Source organism: Acartia tonsa, chromosome 7, assembly GCF_053477335.1.
Source record: "Acartia tonsa isolate MP-2025a chromosome 7, ASM5347733v1, whole genome shotgun sequence".
NCBI lineage: Eukaryota > Metazoa > Arthropoda > Copepoda > Calanoida > Acartiidae > Acartia > Acartia tonsa.
In genome coordinates, this window is record NC_137266.1 from 49,473,230 (window position 1) to 49,485,481 (window position 12,252).

Below are 12,252 nucleotides of genomic sequence, written 5' to 3' on the forward strand. Positions count from 1 at the left end.
ATATTATTCATGTTTTAGGACTTACCACCTCCTGATTTAACAAATAACAGGTATTTAGTATACTTTTTTTGCTTAATTAAACACTTATAGGAAATGTTATTCCAGTATGGCACCGAAACCGATTTATATACGCTGGATTGGAACCAGTTGTCAACCATAATGAAAAACCATATATCCTATCGTATTATAGACAATTATCTACTAATAGTAAAATAAAAAAATCACAGTACTAATGCCAGTTTTGCTAGCCCGGACCTGAGGCGCTTTAGGCCAACAAAATTGGTTTTAATCTTATAATTTTTCATTTAAATATCTGCAGAAAGCTGTTTATAATACGTTGCTATAAATGTTTATTACAGTTTAATTTTAATTAATATTTTTAAAAAAGTAAATATCTTCGTCTGCTAGATTATTGTGTCTGAGAGCCCATCTATATTGTGTAATACATCTATCTTAAGAAGATAAAAGTTAATAAACTAGTTTACAATGTTTTTTTTTTATAAAGGACTAGTATAAGAACTCCCTACAATACAAACCATGTTACTTTTCCTGATCCTACACATAGGTAAGTGTCATAACATTACAAGCGCATCTTCTTGACAATTAAAGTCTGCAATATTGACGGTTTCCCTCTAAGTGTCAAATGAAGCATAGAAACACCTCCTTCTCTTAATTTGAAAACAAGAGTTGGTAGTTTTACGTGTGTTTGTGTTTTACTTTTGGTCAGGTTAGGTTAGGTCATATTGGGCACAGGGTAGCCCTGCAGGGTTAAACCCATAAGGGGTTAGACATTAGAACAAAACGACTTCTTTTCCCTATTTCAATTTATTTCAAAGATAAGAATGGGGAGGAATCTCTATTTTTTTATTGAACCAAAAGTATTACTTTTCTGCATTTCATAAGATGTGTCTTCATTGTTATTAATAAAGAAACTGTTCAATATGATGCAAATTTATTGTGTTTATGTTTTAGGAAACCTTTAGAGTTGGGACATTTCCATCGTGACCCCTTTTCCAGTCAAATATACAGGAATAGAAAATGTCTGTTTGATATTTATGTTTAAATATATTTTCTCGTATTCATTCGAATCCGGTGGATAGGAACCGGTTCTCATCCATACGAAAAAACTATGTCTAGCATCGTATTATATCCAGTTTTCTACGAATATAGAAATGTACAATCATAAGATTAAAACCAGTTTTTTTAGCCGGTGCCTCCGGCACCTCGGGGCTAAAAAAAACTAGTTAAAAAAATTTGCTTGGGGGGTAATTACCCCCCCTGAAATCTGTTGGCAGGGGTAAAATTTGTTTACCCCCCCAAAAATTTACCCCCGGGGTAAAATTTTTGGGGTGGGTAATTTAAATTTTATTAAGAATTTAGTAATAAAAATGCGCGCGAAGCGAATGGGGTGGGTAATTTAAATTTTATTAAGAATTTAGTAATAAATTTTTTTTTTTGTTAGAGATTTTTTATTTTGGGGGGGGTATTTACCCCCCCAAAATTGTTTGGGGGGGGTAAATACCCCCTCTTAAATCGTTGGGGGCGCCGTAGGCACCCCCAGGGTAGGGGTAAATTTTAAATGAGGGGGGGGGGATAAAATGAAAAAAAATTTGGCACCCCCAAATTCGTTTGGGGGGGAGGGGTATTCGCTACTCATTAGTTTACAACTTTATCCATCTTTGTACATAGTTTATTTACTGGTTGATTTATTAACTGTTTATTTGTATTTAAAAAAAAGATATCATAAAGAACATGTCCTTATAAAAAAGACAACCTGACATATATATTATAGTTTAAATCTTTATAATGCTTTTTATTTTAACCTGACAAATATATTATAACTCAAATAATATAAAAGTTGTTTTCTTATTATTTTAAATTAAATTTCTATGGATGTATAAATGCCAGTGTTGGATGTATTTATGACATATGATTGAAAACGTATGGATGTGTAAATGTCAGTGTCAGATGTATTTTTGACATATGTATAAAAATACTGGATGTAGTTTTGCCAGTGTTGGATGTATTTATGGCATGAGAATCAATTTTACTGTCATTTATACAGTAAAAATTCAGTTTGTCATAAATGCATCCATTGCACTGGCGAAAACACATCCACTGTAAATTTGCTGGATGTGTAAATGGCAGTCCCCCCCATCATACAGTTAATTAACCCTTCCAAATTCTATTATTTTAATTTAAGCATTATAGAACTAATACAAAACTAAAAACGTATATAATGATGTATCTTAAATTTTGCTCAAATTGACATTGTCTACTGTACAGAGATTATCTGGATTATTACAAGAAGAAGCAAGTTTATGATGAAGCTGTAATAAAGCATAATACTCTGCATAAAACTGCTTATAAAAACGATGGTACTCTTTACTTTAGGTAAACCTTTTTTTCTTTTAGTTGTCTTAACGTTAGCTTCCTTTTTTGTTTAGTCAATTAAAATATAATATACTGGCCTGCCATTAGTAATTTAGTTGTATTGGCCTATCATTGGTTATTTGTATTGTATGACGTCATTTTTTATAGGCACTATAAAGATCTTTATCAATAAGTATTATTATAACTATTAATATATCTTTCCTTTTCCTAACCCTAATCTAGAAATGATCTTATTTGTTATTTTTAGACTGAAGCTTTAACATTTAATGCCTAACCTCAATTACAATAATTAAAGCTTATGAAAACTAAAAAATTGTAGCTATAATGTTATGTTACAAATATAATTATTATTTTAGTGATGTATCCAAGAAAATTCATACAGAACCAAGCCATTATGATGACTATAAGGTTTGTCAGTTTTTTAAGTTAATTATTATATCAGGATTAATTCTATTACATAAACTAATATGATTTTAGTTTGTTAAGAACTCATTTTATGCTTTTAAGCATCACACAGGTCTCGGGCTGGTTTTAGTGTATATAATTTTTAAATTTAGGTCTTTGCTAGGGTCCTAATCGTTAGATTAGTTTATAAGTAGTATAACTTTTTAGTAAATAAAATAACAATAGTAGAGTTCAAACCCTCTGTTCTACAAATAAAAAACTATATTTGTAATTAAAAAGGGAAATTAATAATTTGAATGCTACACCACAAATGGGAATGGAGGGAGTAGAAAATTCAGTCATGATAATGGCATTAATGCTGCATAGTCAAAATCATTTTTAAAACAAGCAGACTAAAATAAAAGACTTTAAAAGTAGCTTTGCTTATAAATCATAAAAATACAATTTTGTTGTATTTAGGAAAAATCTCATCTGCATGACCATTCTTTACATGAACACCAGTCTACACACTCGTCAGGTAGACTTCTATTTTTCATCCAACTTGATATTAAAGTTATTTTTAATAGATACAGATAGAGTAATTCTACTTATTCTGGCTGATTAAGATAATATGAATCTAGATTATATCTATTTCTAATGGTTAGGAAGCTTTTTGTAGGGCCCGTATACTGGCCCGTATACTTGGTAATTTAGTAGTGCACTGGCCTATCATTGGTCATTTGTGTTGTATGACTTCCTTTTTGGCACTATAAATACCTTTAATGTTTAGGTTATGTTCACTATCCTGAAATAGAATCATACACAGACACCCCTGGCACTACTTCAACTACTAAGGTATTATCTTATTCTACATGTCACATTTCCAGCTTCTATTTTAAATCTTATAATTTTTGGCCTAATAAAAGCACCAGTGGTTAAACATAACGACACACTTATGGATAAAATTTTAAGCTTTCAATTAATTGCACTCAGAGTATTCAAAACTTTTTCACATAAATAAAATCTCATCTTTAACGTAATCTAAAATAATCAAAAAATTCCAGCAATGTGATTAATTTAGCAACTGAGTAAATCATATTTCCATCAAAAACTTACATACTTTTATTAATTGTTGATAATATTATTTTGTAGAGTCCTGAGTATAGCTACAAAATCATAACACCAAATTATGATGAAGTTAGAACTTTGCCTGCAAAAAATAAGGTAAACTGAATTCAAGAAGATTGACGCATTTTTTTTTCTTTTTATCATTGTATATTACATGGTCTAACCCTTCTTCTGAATTATCCTAAAATTATGGAACGAACAGTCTATCCGTTTAAGATATCTTACTATACATACAGTCAGACAGAAAGCCGGTAACTTTATGATACATAATTAGCTGTAGCCTGAATTTCTGAAATAGAATAATAATGATGCTTTCACTCAAAGTACGTTTGCTTCTTTATTAGCTTAGGTCATATTAGATTAGATAATATTTGTTATTAGGTAGAACAAAACTAAACCCACTTTATTTTCAATTTATTTCACTTTAAGGCAACGCACCTGCATAGCTAATTATTCATCATTTGTCTAAACTGTTTTAGGGAGTTTATGTGCCCCAAGAAGAATTCCACCACCTATCATCTTTGCCACCTTATTCATCCTCAATAGCTACTACTCAATCAACCACTGTTCAAGAAGGTAGGCGGATTATATATTAATTTATTTGATACAAGAAGAGCTTTTAAAAAGTGAATGAGAAGTTATTTGTGATTATCAGATCTTTTGCTTCAAACTCACAGGCAATTTGATAAAACTTATCATATGAGGAAAAAAAGGGTTTACATGGGTAACTTTTAAAACATAAAAATCTTGCTAGCCACAACATTGATTGAATTTTCTATTACAGAAAAGCTACATATAGGTTCTGGGATGGTTTTAGGCTAGTTTTTTTTTGCTAGTCTAGGAGTTGTTGTTAGCTATATTTCTGCTATACTTTGAATACAAGGCGGCAACATGCATGGGGTGCAATTTCTAGTTGATAGATAAATCACACAATATTATTTCAGAATCCTCCCCGGTATATTCAAGTACAACACCCACAACAACATCACAATCTACTACAGGCATTCAATTAACACCAATTGAACACCTAACAAAAATATTTTAGTGAAAATATTGGTTTCAAAGGAAACTTTAAAAAAGTGTTCATCTACATTTACATTCACTGTTGAAAAAAAAGATCAGCATAATGGAAATGATGTAAAAAATCAACCAAATATAAAAAAACTAACCATAAGATAAAATATCTACAATATATTTCTTAATAATGTAACCTCCAACCTTTCTGCTTCTTCAGATAACAGATTTACCTCAAATTAATACTAAGTTTTATTTTCAAAAAGAACATTTAGTCTCTAATAAAATAATATTGATTGAATATATTTCTAACAGAATCAACCACCAAAGGATCGACCGCGTATACTCTACCATCAACCTCATATACCTCACAATCAACCACTTCAGTTCCTGTGTATCAACCATCTGTGTCTACTCCTGGTAAAATATATTTTTGTAGTGGGATGAGATAAAATTTTGTCCTAAACATCACAAATTCTTAATTTTCCTAACAAATTCTTATTTTCCTCACAAATTCATAATTTTCTAACAAATTCTTAATTTTCCTAACATATTCTCACTGAATAGGGAACTTAAGTACATTAGAAAGGAAGGACTCAAACACTTTTGAAGTGGTTTTATTAAAAAAAAAGGATAGTTGTCTAACTGACCTACAGACTGACAAATATACATTACACATAAAAGAGTTGAATAGAAGTACTTTATTGAACAGTATTTTATATATTATAATGATGTTATTCTTTTTAGGAGCTTCCTATACAATTTCCACTAGTACACCAGCCTATGCTAGAACAACTATTACCACCAAGAAACCAGAACCTTATCCCTATAATCCAGGTAAGATTTCTAGGAGCTTCCTACACAATTTCCACTAGTACACCAGCCTATGCTAGAACAACTATTACCACCAAGAAACCAGAACCTTATCCCTATAATCCAGGTAAGATTTCAAGGAGCTTCCTATACAATTTCAACAAGTACACCAGCCTATGCTAGAACAACTATTACCACCAAGAAACCAGAACCTTATCCCTATAATCCAGGTAAGATTTCTAGGAGCTTCTTATACAATTTCAACCAGTACACCAGCCTATGCTAGAACAACTATTACCACCAAGAAACCAGAACCTTATCCCTATAATCCAGGTAAGATTTCAAGGAGCTTCCTATACAATTTCAACAAGTACACCAGCCTATGCTAGAACAACTATTACCACCAAGAAACCAGAACCTTATCCCTATAATCCAGGTAAGATTTCTAGGAGCTTCTTATACAATTTCCACCAGTACACCAGCCTATGCAAGAACAACTATTACCACCAAGAAACCAGAACCTTATCCCTATAATCCAGGTAAGATTTCTAGAAGCTTCTTATACAATTTCAACCAGTACATTAGTCTGTGTTAGTACAACTATTACCACCAAGAAACTAGAACCTTATCCATATAATCCAGGTAAGATTTCTAGGAGCTTCCTACACAATTCAACCAGTACACTAGCATATGCTAGAACAACTATTACCACCAAGAAACCAGAACCTTATCCATATAATCCAGGTAAGATTTCTAGGAGCTTCCTACACAATTTCAACCAGTACACCAGCATATGCTAGAACAACTATTACCACCAAGAAACCAGAACCTTATCCATATAATCCAGGTAAGATTTCTAGGAGCTTCCTACACAATTTCAACCAGTACACCTACATATGCTAGAACAACTATTACCACCAAGAAACCAGAACTGTATTCTTATAATCCAGGTAAGATTTCTAGGAGCTTCCTATACAATTTTAACCAGTACACCAGCCTATGCTAGAACAACTATCACTACTAAGAAACCGGAACCGTATTTTATGTATGTTTTAGTTTTTACACAATTTACTATTTTTAGGATACCCGCCCCCACCCCAATTTGTGCAAATTGCGCCCAAATCCTACGGAGTACCCAAGACATCTGCCCACGAACATGAGGCACCCAGTGATGACCTAGAGTTGCACCATCACCCTATTCCTGACTCTTATGGCAGCCCTGATCATGTTATTTCCACACCTGCCACATCTAAATATGAAGCACCAAAGGTTTGTATTTTAAGATCATAAGATAAATTATATCCATGTAAATTTTAAAATAATTTGAAGATCTGGTGCTTTGCCTGAGATGGCCAAACAAACAAATAACCTTTCCTCCCCATTTTTACATAAATTGAAATATGGGGGAGTAGTTTTTTCTTCTTATACCTATACCTAACCCTGCGGAACCTACATCTATGAGGCTCCCTTGTACAAAATATAACTGAACCTAACTGAATGGTATGATAAACACTAGGAAAAATATCCCACCCCTCTTTATTTTTAATATTTTTTTTTTTATGAACTTTTATTTAGGTTGAAGAGCCTGTTGGATCATACCTACCTCCCCCACGCCACCCTCTGCCCCCCAGCAAGTCATATTTGCCCCCAGTTGATTCAGATTATGTTCCCCCAAAGGTGAGCATTAAAATAAGCGCAGCTACTATATAAACAAGGTATATCTTTGCTTCTGGCCGTACGTCAGTCTGTAAAGTATTACACTTTTCAAAACTCAAATAGAAAGCAGGGAAATACAGGGTGCATCAATTAAAATCTTGAAAAATATATAAATGGTGCTATTTATGTTAATAGAAATGTTCTAAAAATGGATATAATAAATTGGATTTAACATTTTTTTCACAGGATGAATTTGCAGAGTCATATTTGCCAACAGAGGCCTATCAAGAACCAAAAGAATCATATTTACCCCCTTCAAGGTAAATACAAAGAAAGACAAATATTGAACAGAAAATGTTATGGTCACTAAAATTGGAAAAAAAACCTCCCTTTTTTTCGGTTTTAGTTGGGGAGGAGATTTTTTGCTCATAGGGCAATTAGTGGATGTGAATCATGTATTTTTATGTTCATATGGACAAAAGATGGCTTACTTCCTCTAAAAATAAGGTTACTCATGAACGTAAAGGAAAATGATAGGCACGGTTTTTAGTTAAGGAAGGCATACAGAGAATGAGATCTTAAGGGATAAGACTGTGGACAATAAGATAAGATACATCCCCAATGTAGATAAACAGAATCACTCCTTTGTAGATAAACGTTATTGGTTGAAAAATTTGGACACACTAGTTTGAAACCAACTGATCATAGAGCGGAGTTATCTTAGAAACGAATATGAAAAGATGGTTATACAACTTCGGGTACCCCTCTCTACCTGATTATTATATTTTTACTAACGTCAAAACAGCATAAACAATTTTAATCAATATAATCACCTTCTAGAAATGAAAAACCGCCCAGCAAATCGTACCTGCCCCCGCCTCCAGCCGCCCATCTTCCCCCACCAGCTCCCCATCATGATGTTCACATCAAGTTTCCTGATAACAAAGGTATGGAATAAAATTTACAAGAAATATATTTTTTTTAAAGTCGGTTAAGGAAAAAGACTTGTAGTTTTGTAACTTTAACTTTTTTTGGTGTTTTTTAGTTTTGATGTAATGTTTATAAAAGTCAATTATTTAATGTACTATATTTTTTTATTAAGAAAATGTCTTCTTTTAGCTTATGGATATTCAGCACCCCAACACAACCCATCTCCACTTCCATCAATTGGTAAGTGATTTTTTAAATATTAGCCTGTCGAATATGCTATAAAAGACAAAGTATGTAATATACAAAGGTTTTGCGATTTTCTGTTATATTTCATATCCTTCTCACTATTTCTCTCTCTCTTTCATTATCTCTCTCTCTATCACTCACTTTCTCTCTCTCTCACACTCTCTCTCTCTCTCTCTCCCTCTCTCTCTCTCTCTCTCTCTTTCTCTCTCACATGACCCTTGAACATCTGACCTATTACATTGTGTCCAGCCATTATTTCTTTGTTGCTTATTTGCCAATAGATGTTTTTATCAATTTTAAAGCTACTATATATCTGACCTTTTCTTTTCCCCCCTCCCAATATTTCTACCCATTCCTTTTTACCCTTTTTTTCTCTGTTTTGGAAGTTATCATCCTTGGTATTTAGGTTACCCCCAACTGCAAGGAGTAGATGACTACCACTCTCTGATAAAAGAAAGTATCAAGAGCCTTCATGAAAAGAACTTTGCTAACCACCATGCTCAAACTATTGATCTTACTGGAGGCTTGTATTCTACCAACTTTAAAACAGGTAAAAATTGATTATTTTTTAATAAAAAAATTATGGGACATGACAATAAAATAATTAAAAATCTTCCTCCAAATTATCGTAAGTAAAATTCTACCTTTGGAATCTAGTTTATTTTTTTGTGTAAAAAAACAGTAATTTAATTAAACCTGCATTTTCCCTTCCCTCTCTGTATTCGTTCGAAGCCGTTTATGGTGCCTAAAATAATGCCATAAATACAAGACAAATGACCAATGATATGACAATACACAGAATGAATGACCAATGGAAGGCCAGTATACATTTTAATTAGACAATGGTAGGCCAGTATGACTTCATTTTTTTAATAGGCATTATAAATGGCTTCTATTTATTTCACATATACTGTCGAATAGCATTGAAGATCTTTGAAACGACAGTATTGATTGGTTTTTGATCTCAAATGACAAAAATCTTCCAAAATTATTTATAAAAATCTTCGAAATAATAGAATAATAAAAAAAAATTATGTTATACCTATTAATAATTCAGGACCGTACAGCCAACCCAAGGGGTATACAGGAAGCACTCCCCAACCTCTGGTTAATGGAGTTAGACATCATGTACACCAGGTATCTATCTATCTATCAACCCAAGGGATATACAGAAAGCACTCCCCAACCTGTGGTTAATGGAGTTAGACATCATGTACATCAGGTATCTATCTATCTATCTATCTATCTATCAACCCAAGGGATATACAGAAAGTACTCCCCAACCTGTGGTCAATGGAGTTAGACATCATGTACATCAGGTATTTATCTATCTATCAACCCAAGGGATATACAGGAAGCACTCCTCAACCTGTGGGCAATGGAGTTAGACACCATGTACATCAGGTATCTATCTATCTATCTATCTATATATTTGTATATCTATCTATCTATCAACCCAAGGGATATACAGGAAGAACTCCCCAACCTGTGGTCAATGGAGTTAGACATCATGTACACCAGGTATGTATCTATCTATCAATCTTTCTATCTATCTATCACTCCCCAACCTGTGTTCAATGGAGTTAGACATCATGTACATCAGGTACCAACTTTCAATACTAGCCCCTAATAATCATGCCTTTAGTCAAACATTATAATATCTTTGTTTGTAGGTACCTTTCTTACTAAAAATTGAACCTGGGGACCCTGCAGGATCCCAGTTTCGCATTAATGGATGTTCTCAACTAGGGTTGGGCCGGATACTTTTTTGGCCGGATACCGCTTACCGGATATCCGGCTGATTTCAAATGCCGGATATCCGGTAACCGGCCGGATATCCGGCCAACGCCGCATATCCGGCAAATATTCGGTTATCCGGCCAAATTACCGGATATCCGGCCGGATAACCGGCCAAATTACCAGATATTAAAGAAGCAAAAAAAAATTTCATCAGAAATCTTATATAAATTTACATAAAGTTAAACTTGTTCAGAAAAAATGTACTTCTAGCTTCAATAATAAGAAAATTATAGCCATTTAAAATTTAAAAAGTAGAGATTTTTTGGTGTAAAGTATAAAAAAATTATAGAGCCGGATATCCGGCCGGATATCCGGCCACACCGGATATCCGGCCCAACCCTATTCTCAACCTTGTTTAATCCTATTATATATCAAACTTCTTATCTACTTATGACTAACTATGTATCTGATTTTCTATCTTTCTGCCTCTCTATCTCTCATCCTTTCTACCTATCTGCCTCTCTATCTGCTTAACTATCTGTCTAAATTTCTATCTCCCTGACTATCTATCTACCAAAATATCTATCTGCCAAAATATATATATATATATGCCTATCTGTCTATCTGCCTATTTATCTATATGTCTAACTAGCTATCTGCTTGTCTTTCTATCTCTCTCTTTATCAATCTGTGAATCAAAATATCTAACTATTTTCTATCTGTCAAGGAGACTAAATACCACGGGGCCGGGCATCAATCCTCTCACCTGGAGCACCATGGACCCAACCACCATCACGTGCAACACATCCAGCACCATAAACCTGCCCCCGCCATCCATCTGTCCCCGGCTGTGGCCCCCACACACCATGCCCCCACTCCGGGACATTATACTCCAGGTAACCCCATCTTATTCATGGAAGGAGGGGACATGGAAATATAAATTTTACTAGTACTTATAGATTATTAAAAAATATTTATCGTAAATATCGTAATTTATCAAGTACTTCTTTTTTCCTTTTAATCTATTTTACAGAATAAATGTTTATTTTTATGTTAAATGTTATTTATTGTTTAATGACGTGCTATAAATTTTATCAAATTAATTTTGATTGTTTCAGCCCCAATTGTGAAGCACCACCCAACTCCACTTCACCAGGAAAACTATTTAAAAACAAATTTTAAAATCAAAATATATTAGTTTAAAAAAAAATTCAAATCAAATATATGATTTAGGCATAAAAGGGAAACCTTTGAAAATATCCCTCCTCCCCCTGATGCACAAAATATCTTAAAAACTGTCAAGAAACAAAATAAATCCCTCATAAAAGAAATAAAGGACAGAAAAAAAAATACACAAGTACAACCTTCATATTTAAATATGTTTTGATTCTGCAGTACGGAAAGGCAGTTCCTCTGGAGCCTGTAGCCCCGCACCTGCCAGCCCTACCTGACCTGGGAGCCCCTCTGCATCCTGCAGGGTCGGTTGTCCACCATCACCATGCTAAACCCCTCCATCATGCACCCCCACAAGGAATCAATTAATTATTATATAGTACAAATTTTTGAAATAAAAATACCAAATAATACAAAATTCAATAAAAGTCTTCAAAGTTGTTAATCCAAGATGTAAGAAAACGTTATTACAAAATTATATGATTGGGGACTAGTGTAATAAACAGCCCAATGTCCCCTTTCTCCTAGATAATCATTTATTTGCCTTGTTTCTAAGATTTTGAAAGGAAGGTTGTACGTTTAGGTCCAGCCCTTATGAATTTTTTGTTTGTCCCTCTGAACCATTGAACCCATTAAGTTCTCTATTTTAGGAAAGTTTACATAGATCCTTGTGTGTTTTTTATGCTAATTTATATTAAATCGAATAAGAACCCTCTACATGATGCTAGTAAATAATAAATTGATTGATTTCAGGCCATATATTTGAATCAGATG

At 33.3% G+C, this 12,252-nt stretch overlaps 2 protein-coding genes across 2 annotated transcripts in view; both read left to right on the forward strand.

The window, feature by feature from the left end:
- Positions 1-4,302, forward strand: part of LOC145324599 (uncharacterized) — an 80,171-nt gene extending 75,869 nt beyond the window's left edge. The window contains exons 5-13 of the mRNA XM_080167181.1: positions 19-50; positions 506-565; positions 973-1,024; positions 2,282-2,394; positions 2,751-2,802; positions 3,259-3,316; positions 3,569-3,633; positions 3,931-4,002; positions 4,288-4,302. Coding sequence (XP_080023307.1) covers positions 19-50; positions 506-565; positions 973-1,024; positions 2,282-2,394; positions 2,751-2,802; positions 3,259-3,316; positions 3,569-3,633; positions 3,931-4,002; positions 4,288-4,302 — 519 coding nt within the window. The remainder of the gene's footprint in view (positions 1-18; positions 51-505; positions 566-972; positions 1,025-2,281; positions 2,395-2,750; positions 2,803-3,258; positions 3,317-3,568; positions 3,634-3,930; positions 4,003-4,287) is intronic.
- A 1,879-nt stretch (positions 4,303-6,181) lies between these two features.
- Positions 6,182-11,847, forward strand: LOC145324600 (uncharacterized). The gene is made up of 12 exons (XM_080167183.1): positions 6,182-6,272; positions 6,815-7,002; positions 7,309-7,410; positions 7,636-7,709; positions 7,945-7,948; positions 8,230-8,336; positions 8,509-8,559; positions 8,972-9,115; positions 9,623-9,702; positions 11,033-11,201; positions 11,424-11,458; positions 11,698-11,847. Exons 2-12 carry the CDS (start codon positions 6,944-6,946, stop codon positions 11,845-11,847), a joined length of 975 nt encoding a protein of 324 aa, XP_080023309.1. The 5' UTR covers positions 6,182-6,272; positions 6,815-6,943.
- Positions 11,848-12,252: the final 405 nt, after the last annotated feature.

Bases quoted from the DNA above. Each gene is read 5' to 3' on its own strand.
- LOC145324600 (XM_080167183.1), top strand. From the start codon at position 6,944: ATGGCAGCCCTGATCATGTTATTTCCACACCTGCCACATCTAAATATG. The intron at 7,411-7,635 runs GTGAGCATTAAA...TTTTTTTCACAG, and splicing joins CAGATTATGTTCCCCCAAAG to GATGAATTTGCAGAGTCATA. The intron at 8,560-8,971 runs GTAAGTGATTTT...CTTGGTATTTAG, and splicing joins ATCTCCACTTCCATCAATTG to GTTACCCCCAACTGCAAGGA.